The 27500-nt window shown below is 36.4% G+C and overlaps 1 protein-coding gene across 3 annotated transcripts in view; it reads right to left on the reverse strand.

Annotated features, from left to right (window-relative positions):
• mdga1 (MAM domain containing glycosylphosphatidylinositol anchor 1) overlaps nucleotides 1–27500 on the reverse strand; it is a 406307-nt gene that overhangs the window by 133341 nt on the left and 245466 nt on the right. For all 3 annotated transcript variants that reach the window (XM_073920291.1, XM_073920290.1, XM_073920292.1), the window contains exon 7: nucleotides 3904–4173. In XM_073920291.1, coding sequence (XP_073776392.1) covers nucleotides 3904–4173 — 270 coding nt within the window. The remainder of the gene's footprint in view (nucleotides 1–3903; nucleotides 4174–27500) is intronic.

The following is a 27500-nucleotide window of genomic DNA, read 5'->3' on the forward strand; positions in this document are numbered from 1 at the left end:
TGCTCTCGCTTTCTATATTAATTGAAATATATGTAAATGGAACATATAGGGCCAGTGTTTCCTTTACTAATATTATTGAGAACATTACATATTCTATTCTAAAACATAAAATCACTCACAAAAGCTAACACGCATTCTAATCTCATATATAAATCATATAAATAAAAAAAAAAAATAATAATCAGGCTATTTATTAGGAAATTAAATTAAATATTTATTTATTAGAAAATGAAGAAAATCCTTTTTTAATAATAATATTAATAATATTAACGATGATGATGATTATTATTATTAGTATGATTATTATTATTATTATTAAGTAGAATGTTGTTTATTTATTTTTTTTAAAGTCTACTTTTATAATTTGAGACATTCAAACCACTGCAGAAATGTTCTAGCCAACAGGCCCATATCAAATACACTACAGATACTTAATAAATAACCAACTATAAATTAAAAGCATTAACGTATGCTATGTTTTTTATTTTATTTACAAGCTTTGGAGACGTAAGGTAAATTCCGCTTTTAAATAATAGGTCACTATATGAGCCACGGCTGTGTTCCAAATGACATCGATGTTTTCAAAGTGCACTGCGAAGAAAGCGCAATTGTAAACATGAAGATCGCTAAAACTGAACTTTAAAATAATTTGAAAGCAAATTACACCAATGAGAGATAACTTTATGCTTTTTTAAATATAATTCCAAGTTTAAATGTTAGAACTTTCTAAATGAATAGGGCATAGGGGGGATAACTGGGAATAGAACACAGCCAGGAGTTATGTTTCTAACTACAGCTCCAAAGGTGTAGTTGCGAGTGCTCAAGCTTGCGACAGTTTGCGAATGTTTGTTGGAACGATGTATTTGGGGAACGCAAAATCAACAAACTATGTTTGTAACGACAGAACTTGCAAACTTACTTGGCTAACGATGGTTTTCGGAAACGCACCCCTGGACTTAAACCAGTGATCTTTTTGCTGTGAAGCAACAGTGCTAACCAATGAGCCAATGTGCCGCTTTATAACTCCAACTCAACATTGCATATCCTGTGATGTGACTATCGTAGACACACACTGCGATATCGATGTTAAAACTATATATTGTAATGAAGCACAGTTCCTAACTATAACAGCTTAGCCATGTGCTTATGCTCTGACAGTATGAAAAACGACCCTGCAGGTGGAGACAGAAACTTTCTATGTTTTATATGGCACTTTATACACCATATGTTCAGCGGCCTGCATTTGTCAACAGACGGCAGCCTTACCTGGATGATTGGCTGCGCTCGGGCGTCCGCGGCACCTGCCTGTGCGTTTGACACAAAGCGAGCTCATTACCGTCAGCAGAGACGGATCCAGCGCGCATTCCCAAATAAAACGCTTCTACTTGCTAATTACTTCCATTCCTCTCAAATTAATTGGAGTAAATAAAAAATGATTAAAGAGGCTAAGAATAGCCGTGAGCCCTGATGAACGGCAGGCGTTATGGCAGCCGTTCCTGAATCACCCTCTCGGCTTGAGGAGTTTAACACGATCACACACTGCCAAGAGAGCTAATTACAGTTCAACCGCTAACTCACGCTCACGCCACATAAACACACGCTCCCACGCATACATATGAACGAATCTGGCTCTGCAATTTTTTTTCTTCTGCTAAGCGCAAGACAGACAGGAAGTCATAACTCATTCAAATGCGTGTCAATCAGGCGGTCTGAGGAAGGTGTAAACTTAAATCCAATCCGATAGCTGGAGACATAACTGATATTCCAGCCATTAGAGGTGAGGGGATTTCTGTGCCACCAAAACACAACTGAAGAAATGAACTGGCTTTATCCAGAGCTGTGTACAGATGAGGAAACTCATTCCTCTTCAGATCCTGAGAGTACACTTGAATCTGTCTGTCTCTATCCATCCCTCCACCCACCCATTAATCTATCCATCTGTCTGTGTTTATTTTTCTGTCTGTCTATCATCCATTTATACGTCTGTCTGTCCATCTTTATCCATCCATAAACCTGTCAATCTGTCTGTTTATCTGGCTGTCTATCTGTCTGTCTGTCTGTCTGTTGGTCTCTACCCATCATCTAATCGTCCATCCATTCACCCATACATCCACCCATCCATCCCCCTATCCCTCTATCTATCTATCTATCTATCTATCTATCTATCTATCTATCTATCTATCTATCTATCTATCTATCTATCTATCTATCTATCTATCTATCTATCTATCTATCTATCTATCTATCCATCCATCCATCCATCCATCCATCCATCCATCCATCCATCCATCCATCCATCCATCCATCCATCCATCCATCCATCCATCCATCTATCTATCTATCTATCTATCTATCTATCTATCTATCTATCAGCTTATCCTTCTGTCTGTCTTTCTGTCTCTATTTCATCCATCAACCTGTCTATCTGTCTGTGTGTTGATCCATGTCTATCTAGCTGTCTGTCTGTCTGCCTGGCTGCCTGCCTGTCTGTCTGTCTGTCTGTCTGTCTGTCTGTCTGTCTGTCTATCCATCATCCATTTATCCATCAATCTATTTGTCTTTCTGTTTATCTGTCAATCTTTCCATCCCTTACTGTCTGTCTGTCTGTCTAGCTGTCTGTCTGTCTGTCTGTCTGTCTGTCTATCCATCATCCATTTATCCATCAATCTATTTGTCTTTCTGTTTATCTGTCAATCTTTCCATCCCTTACTGTCTGTCTGTCTGTCTGTCTGTCTGTCTGTCTATCCATCATCCATTTATCCATCAATCTATTTGTCTGTCTGTTTATCTGTCTATCTTTCCATCCCTTACCGTCTGTCTGTCTGTGTCTGTCTGTCTGTCTGTCTGTCTGTCTGTCTGTCCGTCCATCCATCCATCTTTCCATCCATCCATCTGTCTGCCTTTTTATGTCTTTCTATCCATGCATCTGTCTGTCTATCCGTCTGTCCATCTTTTACTGTCAGTCTGTCTGACTTATCCTTTTGTCTGTCTGTCTGTCTTTCTATCCGTCCATTTTCAATCCATATGTCTGTCTGTCTGTCTGCCTGCCTGCCTGCCTGACTGTCTCTATCCATCATCCATCCATCCGTCTGTCTGTCTGTCTGTCTCCATCCATCCATCCATCCATCCATCCATCCATCCATCCATCCATCCATCCATCTATCTATCTATCTATCTATCTATCTATCTATCTATCTATCTATCTATCTATCTATCTATCTATCTATCTATCTATCTATCTATCTATCTATATATCGTCTGTTTGTCTGTCTGTCTGTCTCTATTCATTCATCCATCCATCCATCCATCCATCCATCCATCCATCCATCCATCTATCTATCTATCTATCTATCTATCTATCTATCTATCTATCTATCTATCTATCTATCTATCTATCTATCTATCTATCTATCTATCTATCTATCTATATATCGTCTGTTTGTCTGTCTGTCTGTCTCTATTCATTCATCCATCCATCCATCCATCCATCCATCCATCTATCGTCTGTCTGTCTGTCTGCCTGTCCCTTACTGTCTGTCTGTCTATCTGTGTGTCAATATCCATCATCCACCTGTCTGTCTGTCTCCATCCAACCATCCGTCCACCTGTCTGTCTGTTTATATTATTTTCTGCATATCTGTCTGTCCATCCGTCTGTCTATATCCATCATCTGTCTGTTTGTCTGTCTATATAGCTTTCTGTTTATCTCTATCCAACATCCATTCATCCATCCATCATCTGTCTGTCTTTCTGTCTGTCTGTCTTTCTGTCTGTCTATCAGAGTATCTGAAAAACTTTTTAATCTTTTGAAAACTGTATGAATATGAATATAATGCATCTGCATTCCACGTTCTCACATTCAAATTGGAATTCTAATACACATGTACAAATGAGTCCACTCACATCTCACAATGAGGCTGACTGTTCTTCTGGCCGGGTTTCCCACGTTGTTGACGGCTGTGCAGTTGTAGATGCCAGCATCAGCGGGAGTAACAGACCAGACAGTGAGTGACCCGCCGCGAATCACCGAGCGCTGAGGGAGAGACCCCGGGTACCGTGACCAGCTGACTGTGGGTGTGGGAAATCCGGCGGTAACCTCACACGCCAGTGTGACGTCCTGACCTGGATCCACCACATACGTCTCGTTCACAGACAGCTTCAGCGCAGGGGGTGCTGGCAATGAAAGACAACAAACAAAAGAGCGCATCATTCAAAGGTGCCGGCTTTCCTGTTCATCTCTAGATTTCCTTTACAAAACAGCGCAGAACCAGAGAAGTGCAGGTGGTCTGGTTTCAACACATAAAAAGACTTCAAAGCTGAAAGTGTCTGGACGCAACAAGAGGATCAATACCACCGTTGATCAATAATAGCGTTTGATGAGAAATCACCTTTTCACTGCTCGGGGGTAAGAAGAACTAACAGCTATTGCTGGCATGACACATAACTCAACTCCCATGACAGAGTTTTTACAGTATCTCCTTCACTGATTCCTTGTTCCAAAGCCAAAAATGTCCAGTCGGGGGATTTTGTGTTTAACCTTGAAACCTAGTGTTCAACTCGTTAACATATCTCATAAAAAAATTGGTCATACAGTATTTCACCCTGATGATGGTAAAATGGCCTCAGACAACTTGTTGAAGGACTGTTTTCACATGATTTTGAGATTTGGGATGTTTGTCGATATGATCACAAGTGGACAATGATAAACACAGGTGTAAATGACATATTAAAAGATTAGTTCACCCTAAAATGAAATTTCAGTTATTAATTACTTACTCTCAAGTCATTCCAATGACCTAAGACCAATCCCTGATAGTTTTCGAAACACAAATGAATTTGTTTTTAGACAAACTTTCTCATCCACCATTATAGCAATGATCGAGAGATGTTCAAAGTGCAGAAAAGGAACCAAAAACATTGTCAAAACATTCCATGTGACTTAAGTAGTTCGACTTTAATCAAATTAAGCTCTAAAAACACATTTATGCACCAAATAAAATATTTAAACAACTTTGTTTGCCTATGCCTTCCAAGTCAGGTAAAAAAAAATAAAAATTACTTTGGGCAATATGATGCGTGCATATTGTTCTGTTGACTATAACAGCAAATAAGTGAAGTTTGGTAAACTAATTTCGAGAGAAGTAATCGATATAATTGATTGTGGCTGGTCTCTCATTCGCAATCATCAGATTAACCCAAACCTACAATAAATAGCCCACTTCACGTTACTTTCCTCATCTTCGTTTTGGAAAAATATTCCAATCCATCCTCCACCCTCAACTTCTTTTTTTCCTACTTTACCAGGGGGGCTCTCGAGAACGACCTGGTCTTGGACCCCCTTACATGCTAATTGACCTGGCAGGAGCCCTGGGCTCAATTGTCTTCCAGGACAGCATGCCAAACCTGCTATTACTGTAAGTATCAAGCAATATCTAAAGCCCCGGTCAGAACACACGTTTATTGTCATTTATGAAAGTCACTGTCAGATTATGGGATTTGGTCTTGATAAAATCTTGACTTATCGTGGGTAACAATTGTGCCAGACTACAAGTTCCTTCATGATCAGTCATTTCGTGACGTCTATGACGAGTGTTATTTCCCAAAGCAGTCAAACGTGTAAAACAATATTTCTTATTTTATTAATAATTTTTTTTATCTTAGTATGTCAATCTCGATAAACACGGATGACTGCTGACAACTAGGCTAAATTATTTAAGAGCATTCATTATGACATTAATAGGATCAAACATATATTTCGTAGATGTTGTTCTTTTAAATGTAAATGTATATTTTCCTGCCAGTGTTGTTTATTAAACACTCCCTCGCCTGAACTTGCTGCGAGAGAGACAGAAAATGAAAGCACATTACCACCAAGGAAAATCAGATGCTTAATATATGACAGAGGTTTGTGATACAACAATTAAAGTGAAGCATTGATTAAATCTTTATTTTTTACAGAGTAAAACAAATCATCATCGTACAGTTGAGTAGTGGACGGGCACAAATAAAATAATAATTAGCCTATTTTTCTTGGAAGAAATACCTTTTTAAACTAATTTTATTGGTATAATTTGTATCTTAATTTGAATGTATTTTTGTTTGTCAGTTATCCACTAGAATACAGAATAACGAATAATACTTGTGGTGAAGCAATTTAAAACCAGTCCACTATATGTTTCAGCGCAAAAGCACAAACTGATTTGTTAAAATAAAATCTAACTTAAATTAAATTAAAGTGAAATATTCACAGTTTCAGATAAACTGTTAAACTGTTTTAATATTTAACAACAAAATCATCCAATGTGCCGGTCAGTTTCAATTAAATAAGTTTAATCAAGTAATTTGAATAAGCAGTACAGGCTTTTACAATGTATTAGCAGCACTGAACATGTTTCCAGATTACCTCAGAAGAAGAAACTCGGTTGGAAGGGCGAGAGAATTCAGAAACTCATTGTGAGAATAGAGATGCCTGCACATTTGTGGAAGTCTGTCAGGTAAAATTGCTTAAAGCACTTTAATATTTTAGAGAAAGTAGTTAAAGCTTACATAACCAATGACTAATCTTATCTGAGGCCGACCTATAAGTAAATATGCAGCCTGTGTTTTGATTACCTGACCCACGGATTAACAGTATCACCTCGTATATGACTGTGAAATTGTGTCGTGAAGATCAGGGGAAAAATTAAACATGCTAGACCTTTTTGCGATGGTATCTTGAGGCATCATAGACATGGTATCGGTTGTCATGAACTATGTCACATTACATGAGAAGAAACAAATGAAAGTTGTGGCACGACTATTTGACGTTTATGACTCCCCGCGGTGTGGACATCATGACAAAAAATTGTGTAATGTGACCAGGGCTTAAGTGTGAACTCTTGGAAAGTACGTCATAATGCCTGTAGTAAATGCCCACCCTGACTTGATGTGGAAGACAAGTTCAAAGAAAGTTGTTCTTACAGTTGTTTAGGTGCACAAAATTGTTCTTGGAGCTTCATATGATTATAATTGATCAGTTGAATCCTTTTGGTTTTTTCTATACACAATTGCTGTCTAAAAAGGGTCTGAAAGCTCTTGTATTCCATCTAACATATCCTAATTTGAATTCTGAAGATGAACGAAGGTCTTCGTGCTTGGAATGACATAACAGTAAGTATTTAATAACAGGTTTTTTAATGTTTTAGGTGAACTAGCCCTTTAAGTGTTTTGAGTTTGTCCATTTTGACCACTTCCAGAAGTAAACGAAAACATATTAGCTCACACTGGGTCATGTTGCTGAAGAGACCAGACGATTTAAACACTTAAAGTAACTGAGCACCCAAGAAAGCAGGTTATTATGCTCACTACAGAACACACATTTTCTATTGTTTAACAAAATGAGGAGATATTTCAGTAACATGACGGCGGATGTTGGATTTCACTCTCTACATGATTGAACAAAAGATCATTAAGTCAGAAATTAATTTCACAGTCAAAATCTCACATTAAAAATAACACAGTGTTCTTATGCTTTATAATGCAGGTGATTAATGCAGCAACAGTATTCATAACACAGTGCACATCATATTCATCTAATAAAACAGCTAAAGGTCACTCAGTTTTTCTTTTTTTGCGTGTGCATGTTCAGATATCATTTAATAGATGAGTAATTTAATCATTTTATGCCCGAAATGACATCAAAATGCAGGCCGGATTTCAACCTGCAAACTGTAGTGTCTCTGAATGACATCACTTCCATCTGTGGTCATTATCTCTGCAGTCTAGAGCTGTCATACTGTACCTGAACAACACCAGACTGCTGTTAAGCGTCATAAACTCATAAGATAAAAATAAATGGCTCAAATTAGAAAGCCCAAAACCTGCCAATGCGCAATTCGTCTCTGTGCAAATTAATTGTCATTGGCAATATTTGAGCTCAGAACAGATGAGTAAACCATCCCATGTTTAATGCCAAAAAAGACTTAATTCAACGTCTATGAGATCAATTAAAACGGTTTCAAAACGTTGAATAATATTCAATCAGAAGTGATTCAAAATGACTTCACTGAGGGTTCAAAGCGTATTCTTACACAAGTAAATTGTTCCGAGACAAAGACCCAATGCATAAGTAAACACTAAATACTAATTAGCAGTTTAGCTTACTGTAACTTCCAGGGAAAAGTCTCTAAAAGTGCTTCAAACACGTTTGGGAAGATCTGTAAAATACTAATGTTTGTTTTTGGAGAATGTATCTTGAATTCCTTTTAATCAACTTTATAAATTGGCCAAAAAATATATTTAAAAAGAAATACACACTCTACAGTGCAATCCGGGACATCATAAAGACTTATATCTCCCCAAATCTTTCATAAAATCAGAGATTAAAATTAACTAACCCTTTAGAGAGGAAGAGATGCTAATACAGTTTGACTGAGACCTACATTCAATCATCCAAGGGTGCTTTAAATTGTATGTCCCGCAAGCAGGACAATCCAGGATAATACCAAAAATAGTAGATTGTTCTCAGAGGATGAATCTCAAGTATCCTGTCGAGAACATCAACAGATCCTATTTCGCCTCAAAACCTAAAGTATATTAAACATTAATGGGCATAAGAAATATGGGAAAAATATAACTTAGTTTAGTATTAATGTTTCAAGTGGCCTTGTAATGCCTCCTCAGACAGATTTATATCAACCTGAGATATACATTTTCCTCATATTGCACAGAAGAGAATCAGCTGCTTTTTAAAAGTGTGTGAAATGATTGGGGAAAGGATCTGCTCTCTATAAATTCCACCATTCTGATAGCCTACCCTACTCTGATGGGTCAGATAGAATAGTCTGTTATGACTGGTTTACCATTGAACAGTACATATTGGAAACCAAATGTCCATTACCAAATCTTGAATCCATTGCAGAAGACAGTATCATCTCAAGATGTCACCAACACAAACCAAACTCTACGTTACGGGTTTCGGGGATTAAGCAAACGTTTAACAAACACATGTAAGTTTACTATAAAATAGTCTTTGTTCTATTTCAAATCAGATCTACAACGATCTACGAAAACTTGCAGACCTTTTACATTTACAACATTAACAACTATATTAGATATTACATGAAGAATAATAGGATCACTTTAAATTGTAACACTTTGGAGTAACACTTTAGAACTTGATTAAAGTAATAGTAAATGTATTTACTAACCCTGCAAGCACCTTGATGTCAAAATGACATCAAAAAACACGCCAAAAACATGTATTAAATGGATCGATTTTAAGTCAAAACCTTGATGGTGTGCAGGTTACATTGTAAGCTTGTGCCCTAACAACAATCTACATGATAGGATTTGAAGTAATAAGCAGTTTGGCTGTTTTCACCGAAGAAAACACGACAGAAATTTAAACAGCCATTCAGAAGCACAGAATAGTGCACTCACTGCACTCCAACAAAATGGTAAGGTTTACAATATAATTAATACATATTAAACCTCTTTAACATTATTAAATGTACATGCTGAATCACTGATATGTGTTTGTTTACACTGAGTCACGGTTCTAAAGTTTGATTTCAAGCGGTTTATTTTATTTTCAAGATCTGAGGTAAATTCTCTGCTGCTGCTTGCAGTATATGGCAAAAAATGTCATGTGAAATGGCCTTCAAACTCCCATTATTAGCGTTTAACACAGAATAAAGCACATGAGGTCTAGCTGAGGTGATCATTGTCAGTTTTATGTTGTTCTAATGAAAGAATTAGAAGTTGTTTCTAAAATATAAATTTCAGGTGTTGGTTAGGATAAAAACTCCTTTTAATACGGAAAATATTCCCTCTATTGTGTCCCAATGCTTTTATTTAGAACATGATTCAAATCAGTCTTAAATCAGCCTTTAGGCTCGACAGTTAGGCACACTGCTGTTGGTGTTATCAATCGGGCAACCTGCGCTTTGCATGTGGTTTGAACCAAGAGTGCAATACCTAGTTCAACCACTGGGTTTCAAACTTGCATACTGCACCTTTAATTAATAAAAACTTTATGTAAAATATATCCAATTTTTCATATGAAAATTATATACTTTATAGGTCCCATTAAGTGCGTTGAAATGTGCATTTTTTTAAATTGATGTCTAGCGTAATCCAAACTGCAACAAAGAAATGGCGAGACATATTGTAGCCCCTCCCCTTTAAAAAAAAACAACCAATAGGGTTTGTTTTTTTTATCACAGCTTTATTGCACACCACATCAAATGAAAATCAAATGAGAATCGTCTTGAAGGGGCGGGACATGTCATATACTAAAGAGCATTTGTTTGGTCAAAGGTATATTGAGAAACAGGTAAGAGGTGATGTAAAAAAAAATGGATCCATTTAGGCGGAAGTGATAAACTGCAAGCTTTAAATGTTTGTCAATTTTATATCTTCTAAATGCAAATTCTGTCTTTGTTTTGGAGCACACTAGCTTAAAGATATCCTTAAGACTAACATACTGATACTAACTTATATACAACTTTATTTTAATTTTAATCTCCAATAAGAAGTACACCTGATTTGTATCCTGTCTGATCTGAGTTAATCTTGACTCCAGCACCAGACTGATGGACATTCAGTCTCTAAAAGCTCTCGACCACAGTTGTATTTGTTCTACAGAATAACAGAGAGATCACAGGGACTGAAACAGAGACTGAGAAAGAGAAAGTCTGAAAAGGAAGGAATTTATCGCTTCAATTTCCCCAAGCAGGACGAGAGGCACAGTGGCGCATCAGTCGACTGTTGTCTTACGATAATGGGACTGATGTGTTTTACAGAGTTTACACCACTTTTACAAACCGCTGCACCTCTGTGCTCGACAAACACATCAGGGAGACAAACTGGAGGAGAACATTTCGGTTAAAAGAAATGAAGGGTCAGAAATTAACTTCAGGATGCGATGGGAAATGAAATAAACACTACTAAAACTGCAGGAGGAGACCAGAGAGCTGAGTATGCAGGCAATATTTTAAGCCACAACAAAGTATTTTATTTTTTAAAGCAGAAAAGGGTGTATACAACAAAAAAATCTTGCTGTGTATATTTAAAGCAAGAATAGTTTGATGACACAAAAGACTGTACTAAAGGATCACATTAGCCTTGTTTCCATCCACCTATTTTTATGCGCATTTTGAAGATGAACATAAAAAACAGTTGATGGAAATGCCAGGATGTGCATACATTTTGAAAATGTGCAGAAAAAAAAAATCGGTTGATGGAAATGCTAAGATGCGCATAAGTTTTGAAAATGTACTTTAGATCAGAAAAACAACACGTGAAAATGAATGCCGTATAACAGCAGTAAGCAGATTGTAAATAAAAAAGGATGTAAGGATGTCGCCAGAGTGGCTTTTTGGTTTCTTTTCTTGTGCACCCCAGCCTCTGGCACCCCATCTGAAAGATTTGTTTAGCATGGGGAGTGATAAAGTCATTTAACTTCACAATTTCTAATGTTGCAGTATGTATTTGAACAATGATTGCTGGTTTCTTTACTTGAAAGCTCAGATTTGATTATCATAATTTGTTTTGTTTACAGAGTTTGAGGTTTACTGTATTATTATTATTGACACTTTAAAGTTTGCTTTGTTTTTGACTATTAAAACTACTTCCCTTAGTAATTATGGTAAATCAAATGAAATGTTAAAAAACTAATATTCTAATATATTGTTATATTAGCAAATTGATTGTTAAAAATATTCAATAATTATCAATACCAATTTATTATTATTATTATTATTTATTTATTTTATTTTATTTTTTTGCTGTATTGCCCACGTAGTTGGAACAGATCTTTTAATTCCAGTTTCTTTTATAAATCCTGCTCTTTGGACAAGTTTATACGCATTACCATGGGAACACAGGGAAAATCACGATGCGGTCTGCCTCAAAATTAACACAATTCTGTCCAAACAGCTTGCAAAAGTTGATTTTTGCTTCATAGGTGCCCTTTAAACTGCTAACCATTGATATTTAACATTTTAATCATATTTATTTTTAGTTTTAACTAATGATAACAACTCTAATTATGTGTTGATTTTCAACTAAAATCAATTTTATTAACCAAATTTTACTATCAACAAATGACAGATCAGGCTTAAAATGTACGATTAATTTCTCTGACTGCACTGCTATAAAAAAAAAAAATCTATCTGGCATGTCAAACTCATAAAGGTTGTTTATATAGCTTATGCATATATGCATTTGTCATCTTCTGCGCTATAAACAAATGATATAACAAACAGTCATGACAACAAATGTTTTTGGTACTTATTTTAATAAGTTAAACAGGTTTCAACTACATTTAGTAGATTATAAAAATGTAACTTAATAATTTTAGTCAACTTGATTGATGTTGAAATTGAAATTACGAGAAGAGTTCATCTGATTTAACAAAAAAAAGGCAGCAATATTTTTTTTAATTGTTTCAGCAGACAAAAGATGAATCTACCTTGGAAATCCAATATCCGTTATACAATCCTTCTTCACATCTGGACAGAATGTGACCTTTTGACCCCAGAGCTCAAAGTTCAATAGAGTTATAACTCAATTAAAATCAAAACAAATAAACAGAAATGTGGTCAGTCGAGTTGACGAATGGTAATCCTATCTGAACGCTCATCTTACATTTTCTAATTTCCTGTCAGATTTTTTTCAAACAACACGATTACTCTGATTAACAGTTTAATGGAGTCTGATTAACTGCACTGGATTCAGATAAATAATTAAATTTCACACATCATCCTCCAGCTGCGTTTCGTTCTGATTATAGGTTTTTTAAAAAGCAGCAGTGGGTTTCCACCATTCAACCACGATAATAGACCAGCGTGTTAAAAATTAATTGAAATAATGGCACAGCAGTCTCAGTAAACGGCTGAAAGCGTAGAAAGAAAGCGGGAATGTGTTAAACATGTTTTGATTCAAATCTATGAAATAACTCAGAACAAAGCAGAATATGTTGTTGTACTCAAGAGATTTCTGGTGTCCATGGGTGATTCTAGGATTTCCATTTTAAAGAGGACTCAGTCTCCGAGAAGGCTATAATACTAAGAAAAATCAATCAGGCAAATAAATCACTAAATCAGATTTGACCATTACCATCTCACTCAAAAACAAATCAGGAAAGAGTTTTGAACATTTGTTCTATTTAAAGCTTGAAACCTCTGTAGTTACACCATGTACTAAGACCATCGGGAAATAAAAAGTTGCCATTTTATAGGCCGATATGGCTAGGAATTAAATTCCCATTTTGGGGTGCTTTTCCAAACAATGACGTAATTACACTGTAGACGTAACTAGATATAACAGCTGAACTATCATATTATGATGCATCCCAGAAGGCACAAGACATCAACATGGTGTCTGATTGAAGTTGTACATCAATATTGGGGGATGTTGCAATTTGTTTGCAAATGAAAATCGGGTTGAGATCAGAATCCAACATCAGGCCGACATTAATGCCCAACGTCACACCTATAATCAACCAAATATTAACGTCTAATGATGTTACAGCTTGATGCTGTATGGACGTTATCATTATAAAGTCTCAGATGTTGGATTTTGTTCTATTCTTGACGAATAAATGTCAGTATTTGACATTAATATAATGCTGATTTAAGATGTTGGCTCGACATAGGATTTTGGATACTTTCCAAGACAACCTAAAATCAACATCATTCGATGTCATTATTGGATGTCAATATAACGTTGTCCTGACACTGGCTAGACATTGAATTTTGGTAACCTGTCGTCACAACCTAAATCTAACCTAATATTAAAATGTCTTATGACATTGTGTGCCTGCTGGGATCGTTCAAGAAATAAACAGTGTAGTGACAAGATTTTCCCTAACTCTTTAATTTAGCTATTTTCAATTGCAAATTATGGCATCAATGTGTGGATGTCAAGGATTTTATGTGAAATCAACAATTTTGACATTTTTGACATGTTTTTTCTTAATGCTGTTTAACATCATGTTGCCGTTTAGTTAATAAACATATTTACTGACGTTTCGAGAAAACCAGGCACCACTCATCACCAGGCTAATACCATCCCTACAGTGAAGCATGGTGGTGGCAACATCATGCTGTGGGGATGTTTTTAGCAGCAGGAACTGGAAGACCAGTCAGGATAGAGGGAAAGATGAATGCAGCAATGTACAAAGACATCCTGAATGAAAACCTGCTTCAGAGTGCTCTTGACTTCAGACTAAGGTGACGATTTATCTTCCATCAGGACAATGACCCAAAGCACACCACCAAAATATTAATGGAGTAGCTTCACAACAACTTGGTGAATGTCCTTTATTGGCCCAGCCAACGCCCATACCTAAATCCTATTGAACATCTGATTTGAAAGATCTGAAAATGGCTGTACACCGTCACTTCCCATTTCCTGATGGTCTAAGTACATGGTGTAACTACAGAGGTGTCAAGCTTTAAATAGAACAAATGTTCAAAACTCTTTCCGGATTTGTTTTTGAGTGAGATGGTAATGGTCAAACCTGATAGAGCTTGAGTGGTACTGCAAAGAGGAATGGGCGAAAATTCCCAAAGACAGGTGTGCCAAGCTTGTGGAATCATATTGTGTTCAGATGGCTCTCTGTGGCATGGTAGAAATATGAACAGTGTCCTGAATCGTAGCTGGGCGCTGTGGATGGCCGCGACTTGAGGCTTCGATGTGCATACCCTAATAGAAACCAACGTTTAGAATTCTAAAATGCAAGTCGCTGCGAGGCACGGTGCATTGCCAAGTGGCGCATCCATTGTATGACCCCCTTAATACTTGATTATGCACTATATTTGAATTTGAATTGGCTACACGATTATTAGAAAAGTATGCTCGTGCAGAACTCTAACTTTTCTCTGAAGGTGATGAGGGTTGAAGAAAGAGAAAACTTTATAGGAGAAAAAAAACTATTGTTTTTAAACTGTACTTATAACAAAGAATTCACAGATGAAGAAACAACAATCAACTGAGAAACACGCACCTTGTCCTCAAGCTGACAGATGGAGAGAAACCAAAGTCTGCCACCATTTCCCTATAAAACCTAAATCGGCAAGGCGGGTTAATTTATATAGCACATCTCATACACAGTGATAAATCAAACGGCTTTACATAAACAAGAATAAAAGAAAAATTAAAAACTGGTTTTAAAAGAATGAAAAAGACAAGAAAGACATAATAGTGCGATCTGTGGGACGTAGCACAGTGCTCATTCAGTAAAGGCACAGATGTGCTTTCAGTCTTGATTTGAATTTGCCTAATGTTGGAGCACATCTGATTAAAGATCTGAGTCATCTGTTAGGTTTGTATTCAGTGAGCAAATCTGTAATGTATTGAGGTCCTAGGCCATTTAGAGATTTATAGACAAGAAATAATACTTTAAAATTTATTCTGAATGTAACTGAGAGCCAATGTAAACACCTGAGGACAGGTGTGATGTGCTCAGATTTTCTGGTTCTGGTCAGTATCCTGGCTGCAGCGTTCTGAATGAGCTGTAACTGTGTCTGTGTCTTTTTGGGAAGGCTGTTACAGTAATCCACCCAGCTGCTGATTAAAGCATGAGCACGTTTCTCTAAGCATTCACTGGAAACAAAGCTTCTAACTCTTGCAATGTTTTTGAGATGATAGTATGCTGATTTAGTTACTGCTTTGACATGATGACTGAAATTCAGATTTGATTTGATTTGATTTATTTATTTTCGAACAGAAATATCATACATAAAATATCATTAACAAAAAATACATTTCAACATGATCAAAAATGGAGTGGGATGAAGCATTATTATATTCCCACCCCATTACCACATACATCATTCGTCTATTGCTTAAACTTCATTCATTTTCTTGTCAGCTTAATCCCTTTATTAAACCGGGGTTGCCACAGCGGAATGAACCGCCAACTTATCCAGTACGTTTTTACGCAGCGGATGCCCTTCCAGCCACAACCCATCTCTGGGAAACATCTACACACTCATTCATACAAACACTCATACACTACATACAATTTAGCCTACCCAAGTCACCTGTACCGCATGTCTTTGGACTGTGGGGGAAACCGGAGCACCCAGAGAAAACCACACGAATGCAGGGAGAACATGCAAACTCCACACAGAAATGCCAACTGAGCCGAGCCAAGACGAGGTTCGACCCAGCGACCTACTTGCTGTGAGGCGATAGCATTACCTACTGCGCCACTCCGTCGCCTTGCTTAAACTTATTTCTTCTGTTTAAAAGAAACATATTCTATCCTTTTGGCATCTTTGACATATTATATGTTTGATTCCATTTGTACCTTTACATTTTGTAACATAGACCTAAAAAAATTAATTTTATCCTTTTACAATCACCTTAATCATCATATTCCTTTAATAATATATATTTAAACAAGTTTTTAAATTGATTATCCTGAAATTGTTTAAGAGCCTGATCTAGACTGTTGCATACTTTCACATTACAGATAGACATACACAAACCTTTTAAAGTTGTCCTTGTTTTCAACCTTCTAAAATGTTATTCTTCTCTCAGATTATATCCCCCTTGTCTTTCTTCAAAAAAATTTTGTGTGCATTTCGGAAGTAACTAATCTGACTCCAGAATAACAACAAGATATTTGACCTTATTTTTTGTTGTTTGACCCTTAGAGTCAAGGTACGCATTCGCCTTAAGAACCACTGGTTCCCAAATGCAATGACTTAGGACTGAGGTGATCACAAACTTATACAATTTTTGGAGCTAATCACAAACTTGTAGAGGGTCTTAGTAGAAATTTAGGGTTTAATTTATGAACAAATGTCAGAGTAACACTTAAGCATGTTAACTTTAGTGTTTCAAAAAAATCTCTTTCGATCTGATATAACTTATTGTATCAATTCAGTAAACACAACTTATTCCATATCCAATAACTATATGCACATTATTGGATTCCCCATCCAAAAGTAATAAGCAGTGATCATTTCAAATGCATAACTCAGAAAACAAAGCAGGCATCGCAAACCTTTCAGTGCCTGTGGTTTTCATATATCAGTCACTGAGATTCTATTAAAGGATTTAGGCGTAATAAACACAGCCGAAGCTTCTCTTCTCGGAAAAGCCTCCTCTGTCTCTGCTGAAGGATGTCACTTTCAGGATTGTTCATCCACTTCAGTGTCACATCCGTCAATCACGGGCGTCAATCACTGATGGATTCAACATGAAGAAAATAAAAAACAGAAGTAACGCAACGGTGCGGCAGATTAACGAGACTATCGGAGCTGTGCTGCCGTGGCAACAGATGAAAAGTAATTAGTACTCGGCAATGTTAGACACGACAATAACATAATTAAAGCAATTTATCCCGTCTGATTTAATGATGCCTGTCTCAATTAGGGCTGTTAAATAAATTGTAACTGCATGGCAATGAGCTCACCGATATCATTTTTTACGAAGATTTTTTTTTGGTTCTTTTAATCGCTTTTAAATATCGTAGGGCAGAAATGAATATTGATTCAGTGAAAATGCTAATGTATTAGTCTGTGTTGATTTGTTGTTGAGTTTCTGCTTTTCTTTAATTTACTACAAAATGTACATATGTATGTATGTTCCAAAGTTTTTTTTACTCATCCAAATTTTATTCAGAGCCTATTTGCTTAAAAAACAAGCTAAAATACAAAAAGGGAAGTTTTATGATTGTTGTTTTTTTAAAGTATCACAACTGTCAGACCAGCTGTCTGAAATTAAATTAAATTAAATTAAATTAAATTAAATTAAATTAAATTAAAATAACAATATATAAAATAATAAAAAAATTAAATTAAATTAAATACAATGAAAAAATTAATGAATAAACAAATAAAATGAAATAGTAAAAGAGAACAAAACAAAATAAATTGAATAAAATACCAATATTAAAAGAAAATAATGAAATTACATTCAAATAAAATACCAATAAATAAAATAATAACAAAAATACCAATAAATAAAATAAAATAAAATAAAATCATACAAATAAATAAAATAAAATAATAAAAATAAAATAATGAATATTATCAATAATAAAAATAATAAATAAAAACAAAATAAAAAAAACAAAAAAATGAAATTATAAAAATTTAATTACATAAAAAAATTAAATATACCAATTAAGAAAATAAAATAATTAAAATAAATAATTAAAATACCATTGATAAAAATAAAATAGCAATAAATAATATGAAATAACAAAAAAAATAGCAATAAATAAAATAATAAAAATAAAATAAATAAAAGTAAATAAAAAATAATAAAATATCAATAAAAAATAAAATCAATAAAAAATACCAAAATTAAAAATAAAATAATGGAAATACATTAAAAATAAAATCTAACAAAATATTGATAAATAAAATTAAATAAGATAAAAAAATCTCTTAAGTGTTGCAAAGATGCTGAAAAGACCATTGGTTTTCACGTTTTACATATCAAATGTTTCCTAGTATATTTCAAGTATTTCTAAAGTACATTTATAGTAATATCACTTAAACAACTCACCAGTTTAAATATACTGAATTAAAAACAAATAATGAGAAATTAAGATTTATAGAATGAATAGCAGCTTAATTCAAAGCATTAAATTCAGAAGACAAAATTTATTTATTTATTATTATTTTATTTTTTTTTTTGGATAATATCTTGGTGATGTGTTATGGTTCATTAATGCCATACTTTTGTCCTTTTCAGAAACCTACACCCACAGAAGAAAAAAAATGCAAAGAGTTTATAATGTCATGACGGTTAATAAATGATTTTAGAATTTTCCTGTGAGTGAACGATCCCTTTTAACAGGCAAAGAAGCAAATGTCCTCTCTCAAGGGGAAATGAGTGTGTACATCACACACACACGCGGCCCATTCATCCTCATTACAGCTGATGGTGTATTAGCGCTGTGTATTGATGGTCAGAGACAGCAGGTGTGTGTAGCGAGACACAGACTGATCGATATCAGACACATCTTGCCTCAGCCGCTCTCTGCGAGTAAAGCACCATTTCAACTCGCCTTGGCTATAGAAAAGTCACAGGGTTGTGTTCTTGCATATGGAAGAGATCAATGTTGAATATAGTTCAGGCAGGGGCGAGGCCACAAATTTTGAAGTGGGTGGACCTGGGTGAAATAGGTTGGACCTCAGTGACTACTCTTATTAAGTATATAATAACCACTTTCTTATTTGTCAATTCTGATAATATAGTAACTGCATTAGATTGCATAATATAAAAATATGAGGGAGTTACAATGGTGCTGTCGACATACAGCAAGTTTGCTGGTTTGAGCCCCGGCTGGGTCAGTTGGCATTCCCCACATGTTCGCATTGGTTTCCTCTGGGTGCTCCAGTCTCCCCCACAAGTCCAAATGCATGCACTATAGGTCAATTGGGTAATATACATTGTCCATAGTGTATGTGTGTATGTTCTGGTCCTCCAGGTTGGGGGTTAAGCATTAGACTAACGACACACCTCGTAAAAATTAGATGTTAAGAAACACCAACATGATGAAGCTAAATATCAACTTTGTTTTAAAACAGCCCTGTAATGCTGCGTTCACACCAGACACGACAGCAGCATCAAACGCGAGTGATTTACATGTTAAGTCAATGCAAAGACACAAATAGACATCCTGTGGCACGATACCCGTGAATGATGCAATTCACGCGAATGAAGCGGCATGAGCTGAGCATTTTGCGCTATTGACACGCGTAATGCGTGTATCGCGTATCGCTTAAGTTCAAAAATCTCAATTTCAGCGGCTATTCGCGCAGCGTTACCCAATTAGTAGCTTGCTCTTGAAGGGGCGTGATTATGACTTGGCGCCTGTTGCTGGTGTCCCGGGGGAAAATCCTCCTGCCAACACCATCAACAGTTTAATCAGAAGCACCGCTAAAATCCTCCATCATCCAGGTTAAGTTTCTGGAGGAGTTTATGAGCTCATAGAGTTGGGTGCACCTCCGAAAGTATCTAGGGGACTCCAAATGAATCTACACTGTTTTTCAGCCTTCATAAAACACATAAACACAGCTATTTTCACAATAAAATCTAATGTTGGCCATTTAGTAATGAAGCTAGAGTCAAAGGGCAGACAGAAGCCCTGCACATCCGCGTTTCTTGTGAAGTGAATTAGACGTGCAAATGAAGCTGGTTTGACGCGCAAATGAAGCAAGTAAACTAAAAATGTTCACGCATTTATTTACGCGCAAATAGTGTGATTTTTCCGTGCTTGCCACGCTGGTGTGATCACAGCATAAGTAATATTAAAATATGAAATAAAAACATAATACAAAATCATGCTACATAAAGCACACTTAAGGAAGACAGAACAAAATGGTTTATTCATGTTCTGCCAGTAGATGGCGCTTATTGATCAGTAATAACCCCCTCATAAATGCTGAGCTGCACTTTGGGAGCTGACTTACATGCACATAAACGTAAAACCTGCTGAAGGACTGCTGATTATATGCGTGGATATTTAATAAATGCAAATAAGATTATCAACACAGGCCTGTGTTTGGCTAATGTTTTCAGATTACCTGAAACGTGTGAAATGCAAACAATCACCGAAACATAATTATACTACAGTGGCCCCTTGCTATAATAATTTTTTTAGTGCAATTTGACTTTTTTTTTTACAGCGCATTGTGTTCTGCATCTTGATTGGCTGTAGACCATTGTCAATCAATCTCCTCTGCGTCTCGTACAGTTCAAAATGTGTTTAGCTTGCCAAATTAACATAAATGTTCGATCACTAGCAGTGTGAGTTCCAACAAAGACACAAAAAGGGTTGTCCGCAGCAAGACCATCGTCACACACCGGATATGCCGCGCCACGCAGCAACATGCTAACATAGGTTACAGGGTATAATCACCAGCTCTCTGCGGTGCCAAGCTACGATTCATCACACTGGTCATATTTCTGCTATGTCACAAAGCGGCATCTGAATAATTTCATTTTAAATAACGTGGGCCTTAAGGATGGAGTCTGCTTTCGCTTTGTGGATCATTGACCTTTTGCTGACAGCGATGAACGTTTGCGCCTGACAACAGGTTTTGATCTTTGGTTTTATTCTATAATAACGGACTTATTTTTCGACGAAACTTTGAACTTGTGTTTGAGAGTGTTTAAACAAGAGAGAAAAAATGTAAAAATGTTAACGCCTGTTTGAAAAAAAGTGTATGAAGTGTGTAGTGAGGGGTTTTACAGCCTTAAAACATCTAGAATAATTGCTTTGCGGATTTCACATAATATGGGCTATTTTTAGAAGGTAACTCTTGTGATAAACAAGGGACCCTTGTACAACAAAAGCTCACCAAATAAGGGTTTTTATTAAAAAACAACAACATAAATGCGATTATAATAGCCAATTATCACACCTCGCACTCTACTCATTTGAATACCTTATTGTCTTATGTTGACCAGCAAATCAGAATAGTCAGGACAGCACTTCTAGTTTTATTTTCAGAGCTGTTGTGATGCAGTCAAATTCAGTCAAACAAAGAAGAAAAAAAAAGTACAGAACAACAGTTGGACATTTCTATTTTCGTGCAGTGTAGAGAAACTTTACATTACCTCTTTCTTTCTTTCATTTTTTTATTTATTAATTTCTTTCTTTCTTTTATTAATTGTTTTTGTTTCTTTGTTTATTTTTCTTCCTTTCTCATTGCTTTAATTAATTAATTAATTAATTAATTTATTTATTTATTTATTTATTTATTTATTTATTTATTTATTTATTTATTTATTTATTTATGTGTTTGTTTGTTTGTTTGTTTGTTTGTTTGTTTGTTACTTGTTTATTTATTTGTTGTTTGTATTTATTTATTTATTTGTTTGTTTGTTTCCTTTATTCATTTGTTTGCTTGTTTATTTATTTGTAATTAATTTATTTATTCTTTTTTTCCCGGCTTTCTTTCTTTAATTCTTTCTTTTATTTATTGATTAATTAAATTTTTTTCTTTATTTTTCTTTCTTTCTTTGTTTCTTTTCTTTTGCTTCTTTCTTTGTTTTTATTATTTCTTTCTTTCTTTCTTTTCTTTGTTTTTGTTACTTTGATTAATTAATTAATTCATTCTTTTGGCTTTCTTTCCATCTTTTTTATTCTTTCTTCCCTTCTTTAGTACGTTTTTGATTCCTTATTAATTAATTTATTTATTTATGTCCTCCTTTGTTTTAATTAATTTATTTATTTATTTAGTTTTTGATTATTTATTTATTTGTTTTTTTATCATTTATGTCCTTGTTTATGTATTTATTTGTTTGTTTGTTACTTTGTTCATTCTTTCTTTCTTTCTTTCTTTCTTTCTTTCTTCCTCTCACACAATTGGATTGAAGAGAAAATCTGTGACCAGTGAAGCATTCAGCGTGTGTGTGTGTGTGTGTGTGTGTGTGTGTGTGTGTGTGCACGTCACCGGAGCAACACGTCTAGATGGATGGGACATCCACCGTGTTCTCTTATGCCGTAGGGAGCAGGCTTGTGCAATTAAGCCCAGCCAATTACTGGACGCTAACAACTCAAAAAGGCAGAGACAGAGATACATTAACACAGCTAACCAATGCTTAACCAGCCTTTTATTAGACACATCCTAACAGGGAGACAATGACCCTTAAAGCAGCAGCACATGTTAAAAGCTGCACATTAACCCACGCTGCATTAATTAACATGGATCCCACGCCAGAAACCCACAGCCGTAAATTGAGCTACAAACACACCATTTGCGCTTAAAGCCCGTAGATGCGAACAAAGAGAGAAAATTACAAAAAGCAGATCAGAGAAAACACACTCTAAAACAAGCAGACGAAAGTGTCAGTCGGGGAAGCGTGTGTTTGTGCATAAACCGTGGTGTGTTTAACTGAGCGGAGGTGTGGACAGAATTAATAGACAAAAACATTGCATGTTTTATTTAGTAATTTAGAAGACGCTTTCGTCCAAAGCAAACTTACAATTGAGGAGGCATTCAGCAATTTAACAAAAAGAGGCAATACACACAAGAAGTGCTAAAAATACAAAAGAACTGTTGGCGCATAGAGAATTAAGTGCTACAGTAAAAAGTGGGAGTGTATTCAGCTGTTTCTACAGGTGGCTTGTCAAGTCCACTCAACTGTGTGAAGCAAACATCCTTAGAGCTATTGTTTAGAGAGAAATAGAGTGATTGTAAGAAAAGTGTCTGGTGCAAATGTGCAAAAACTTGGTGCAATTGTCAGTTAAGGGAGTTGGGTACAACTGAGTTGAGGATTCAAATGGAGTTTATATTAAGTCAGCAAACAGAAACATGGGGTAATCCAAAAGCGTAAACAAGGCAAAGGTCTAAAAGGTCAAAAGCGAGGCAAAACTGGACAAGGGAATGCTAAGAAATGTTACAGCAAACAAGACTGAGCTCTGTGTGTGTGCAAGTGTGTGTATAAGTAGTCTAGGATATCAGTCCACGATGACTTCCAGCCGTGTATACAAAACTAGGAGCGATCCGAAACTGGTGTGTGAGTGAGGTGCCAGATGGGCAATATAGTTCAGTGCCAGAATTCTAGTTCAGGTGATATTGAGTGTTTCCAGCAAATCCCCAAGGCCTAGATCGATGTGATCATGACAGAGAGAAATGAAAGAGTGTTTTCTACTGGTGGTTAATATTATTTGCCCCCTTAAAAACAATTCTGTAGTTATCTGATTGGCTACTGAACAAATCCCTGCTAGTCTTAAAACTGCACTGTAATCTGAAACCTAATATTTTGCGAAATAACTCACAAAATGTTATGAACTTTTATCAAAGGTAAGACAAAATAAATTAAGTATTATTATTATAAAATATTACTATAAAAGCCCTTCCGAATTTGAAAATGAAGTAGGATAATTTTTTTCCTCAGTAGCACCAAACAGTTGATGCGTGTAGAATTATCTATCTGTCAATCCAACCCACTCTTTAAGATCTCAAACTCAGGGCTTCTGGTAGTACCCAGAATAGCAAAGTCTACTAAAGGAGGTTCTTATTTATGGCTCCTAAACTCTGGAATAGCCTTCCTGATAATGCCTGAGGCTCAGACACAGTCTCTCAGTTCAAAACTAGATTAAAGACCTATCTTTTTAGTAAAGCATACACTTAATGCATCACATCATACACTCAATGCATCACATAATGGTATGATGCATGAGTGTGCTCCACACAGATGAGTGGGCTTGACAAATACCTGTAGGACACACTCCTCCTGTCTTAATGCCTAGTAGTTTCAACCAGTTGTTGTGTGTAGAATTATCTGCTCTAAAAAGGATTCAAATTAAATCTATATTAAGCCAAGCCGTATCTAACAATACGGTTACACCTGGTTTTAAACCCTTGCTTAAAAATGAGCAGGCTTATATTTAAACCACCAGTTTGATCCTGAATTTAATTTCAAAATAAAGCAGGATTACCCCTAATCTTGTTGCTCCATCACTTTAAACTATGATTTAAATGTGGGGATTAACTTTACACCTATTCACCTTCTTCCACAATGAAGAAGTAAGCTCTTTTTCAATGATTGTTTTAGGACGTCGGATTCATTTGCCCATGGGCGAAATGACCATGAATAACAAATGACAACAAATGGTCAAACTACTTGCTCTACAAACAAGTGTTTATGACAACACATAAAAAAATAAGAAAATAAGAAAATGCAGGTTGCAACATCAAGCAGCATAACAAGCTCTTTTATGGCTAAAAATCAATGGCAATGAATGAGAGCGGAAGATTCAAGAAAATTAGGTTCCAATGGCTGTACCTGCTCACTAGAGGAGGTCAATAGAGCAGGTTTAAATTAGGGCTGTACAATACACTGTTTAAACATCGATATCGCAATGTGCGGATCCGCAATAATCACATCGCAAGACCTGCAATGTCAAGTTGGGATTATAGTTGACCAGGAACTTTGGTTTTAACGCAGGCTCATTCTGATTACGTACCCCTACATACATTTCTGGAGAGCACCAAATACGTCCCAGGAGGTATGTTATTTTTGCTGTTTCTGTTTTCACGTATCCGCCAGAGCCCGCTGTGTATGCTTTTTGAGATCTCAAATTTCTCATGAGTGTCATTCACACCTGCTGCTTTTGTGTAAATCCACCAGAGGCCACTGTCAACTGACTAACTGACTGACCGACCAACCTATAATCCACTCCCACCCCCTTCCCTTAACCCAGGGGTGTCCAAACTCGGTGCTGGAGGGCTGGTGTCCTGGATAGTTTATCTCCAACTTGCTTCAACACACTTGCCAGGAAGTTTCTGGTATATCTAGTAAGAGCTTGATTAGCTGGTTCAGGTGTGTTTGATTAGGGTTGGAGTTAAACTCCCCAGGACACTGGCCCTCCGTGACCGAGCTTGGACATCCCTGCCTTAACCCAACTGACAGTGTTTTAAAAAGCACCAATTGACCCAGTTACGCACTTCCCTAAACCCAACCAATAGTGTTTTAAAAAGCAATCCAGAAAAAGAAAAGCTCTTGCGGCAGCCAGATTTTTACCACGTTTTCAGATTTTACCACTTCTCACACTGTTATCTACTTGATTATTTCAATTTATTTGGCTTTTTTTCTGCTTCTGGAACTGTTCTTTGCAGGACTTGAACTCCATCATCACGGTCAACTCCACTCAGCGTCTCAAATGGACAAAATGGTAACAGTAAGAAAGCCATCCACGCTGAGGTAAGCAGTCAGCTGGTAAGCACAAACAGGAATGGCGTTATACCAATGTTCGTTTTAACGATGAAATCCAGACATACGTTCCTCTGGCTACATAATTTGCAAATTTCCAGGAATGTATATAGGGCTAGGCTTTCAGAATGAGCCTATGCTGCACATTTCAGAACACTGCAACGTTTGATTTTAATAGAGTGAAAGATTGTATTTTGCTTGTGTTTCTAAGGCTTATGACTGACTCCAACCATTTGCAGGACTTGCAAAATTCCAAAATCACTGGTAGTCTTTCAGGCAGAGTTTGAGTTTTTTGTAGCCTGAAAAAAATTCAAGTGACCTGCATAGAAAAGGCATTATAAACTAAATATATAGCCACAGCCATCTCACCCTGCAGATCAAGACTGGTTACTCACTGAAGCTAACCAGTGCTGAGCCTGGCCAGTGCCTGGATGGGAGGCCACATGGGAAAACAAGGTTGCTGATGAAAGTGGTGTTAGTGAGGCCAGCAGAGGGTGCTCAACCTGTTGTCTGGACACTTTACTGTCAGTGAGCACCGTCTTTTTGGATGAGATGTTACACTGAGGTCCTGACTCTCTGTGGTTATTAAAAATCCTAAGGCACTTCTCATAAAGTGTAGGGATATAACCCCAGTGTCCTGGACAAAATCTCTACATCCGCTATTACCCATCATGGCCTCCCAATTATCCCCCTTCACCGAATAAGCTCTATCATTGTCTCGCTACTCCACTTATAGCTGGTGTGTGGTGAGCGCATTGGCGCCATTGTCCTGTGACTGCCATCACCTCATTCGAGTGATCATTCCCCTACTCATGATTATGAAGTGTTTTGGGTGTATGGCAATACACAATAAATGCGCTATATAAATACACATTACATTACTAAATAATAAAAATACATACATTTACTGAATATAAATATATATACTGATATGATGGCATTCGTTACAGGCTACACATATATATTTGAAAATAACCAAGTTTTTTAATTTAATTTATTGTTTTTTGTTTATTTTATTTTCCTTCACTTTCGTCAACTGGTGAAGTCTGTTGCTCGTCACTGGCTTGCTTGGTTTGGGACTTGTAGAGCTGCGCATCGATAGATTTGCTCTTCAGTGTTTGGACTTTCAGCAGTGAAAAGTAACCCACACTTAACTAAACTAAACTCTGGACTGGACTGGACTGACACAGTTTCAACTTGCTAGAATTTCTATTTTAAGCTGCTTTGACAAAATTTACAACAGGGGTCTCAAACTGCCGGCGCGCAGGTTATTTGCGCCCCCTCCTCCTCCTCCTCCCCCCAGCCCACAACTGACGTCAAAAATATAACAAGATTCGGCCCAACAAAACATACATTTTTGAATCACTATCATTGTTGTGAGGGTGAGGCAGTGGCGCAGTAGGTAGTGCTGTCGCCTCAAAGCAAGAACATCGCTGGTTCGAACCTCGGCTCAGTTGTCGTTTCTGTGAGGAGTTTGCATGTTCTCCCTGCATTTCGAATGGGTTTCCTCCAGGTGCTCTGGTTTCCCCCACAGTCCAAAGACATGCGGTACAGGTGAATTGGGTAGGCTAAATTGTCCGTAGTGTATGAGTGTGTGTGAATGTGTATGTTTCCCAGAGATGGGTTGCGGCTGGAAGGGCATCCGCTGCGTAAAAACTTGCTGGATAAGTTGGCGATTCATTCTGCTGTGGCGACCCCGGATTAATAAAGGGACTACGCCGACAAGAAAATGAATGAATCATTGTTGTGTAGTCGCATATAGCCAGTTGTGGTTTTGACCCCCATCTACTGGATATTTAAAGGATTGTTCTATATGTTCA

This window comes from Danio rerio, chromosome 13, assembly GCF_049306965.1.
Source record: "Danio rerio strain Tuebingen ecotype United States chromosome 13, GRCz12tu, whole genome shotgun sequence".
NCBI lineage: Eukaryota > Metazoa > Chordata > Actinopteri > Cypriniformes > Danionidae > Danio > Danio rerio.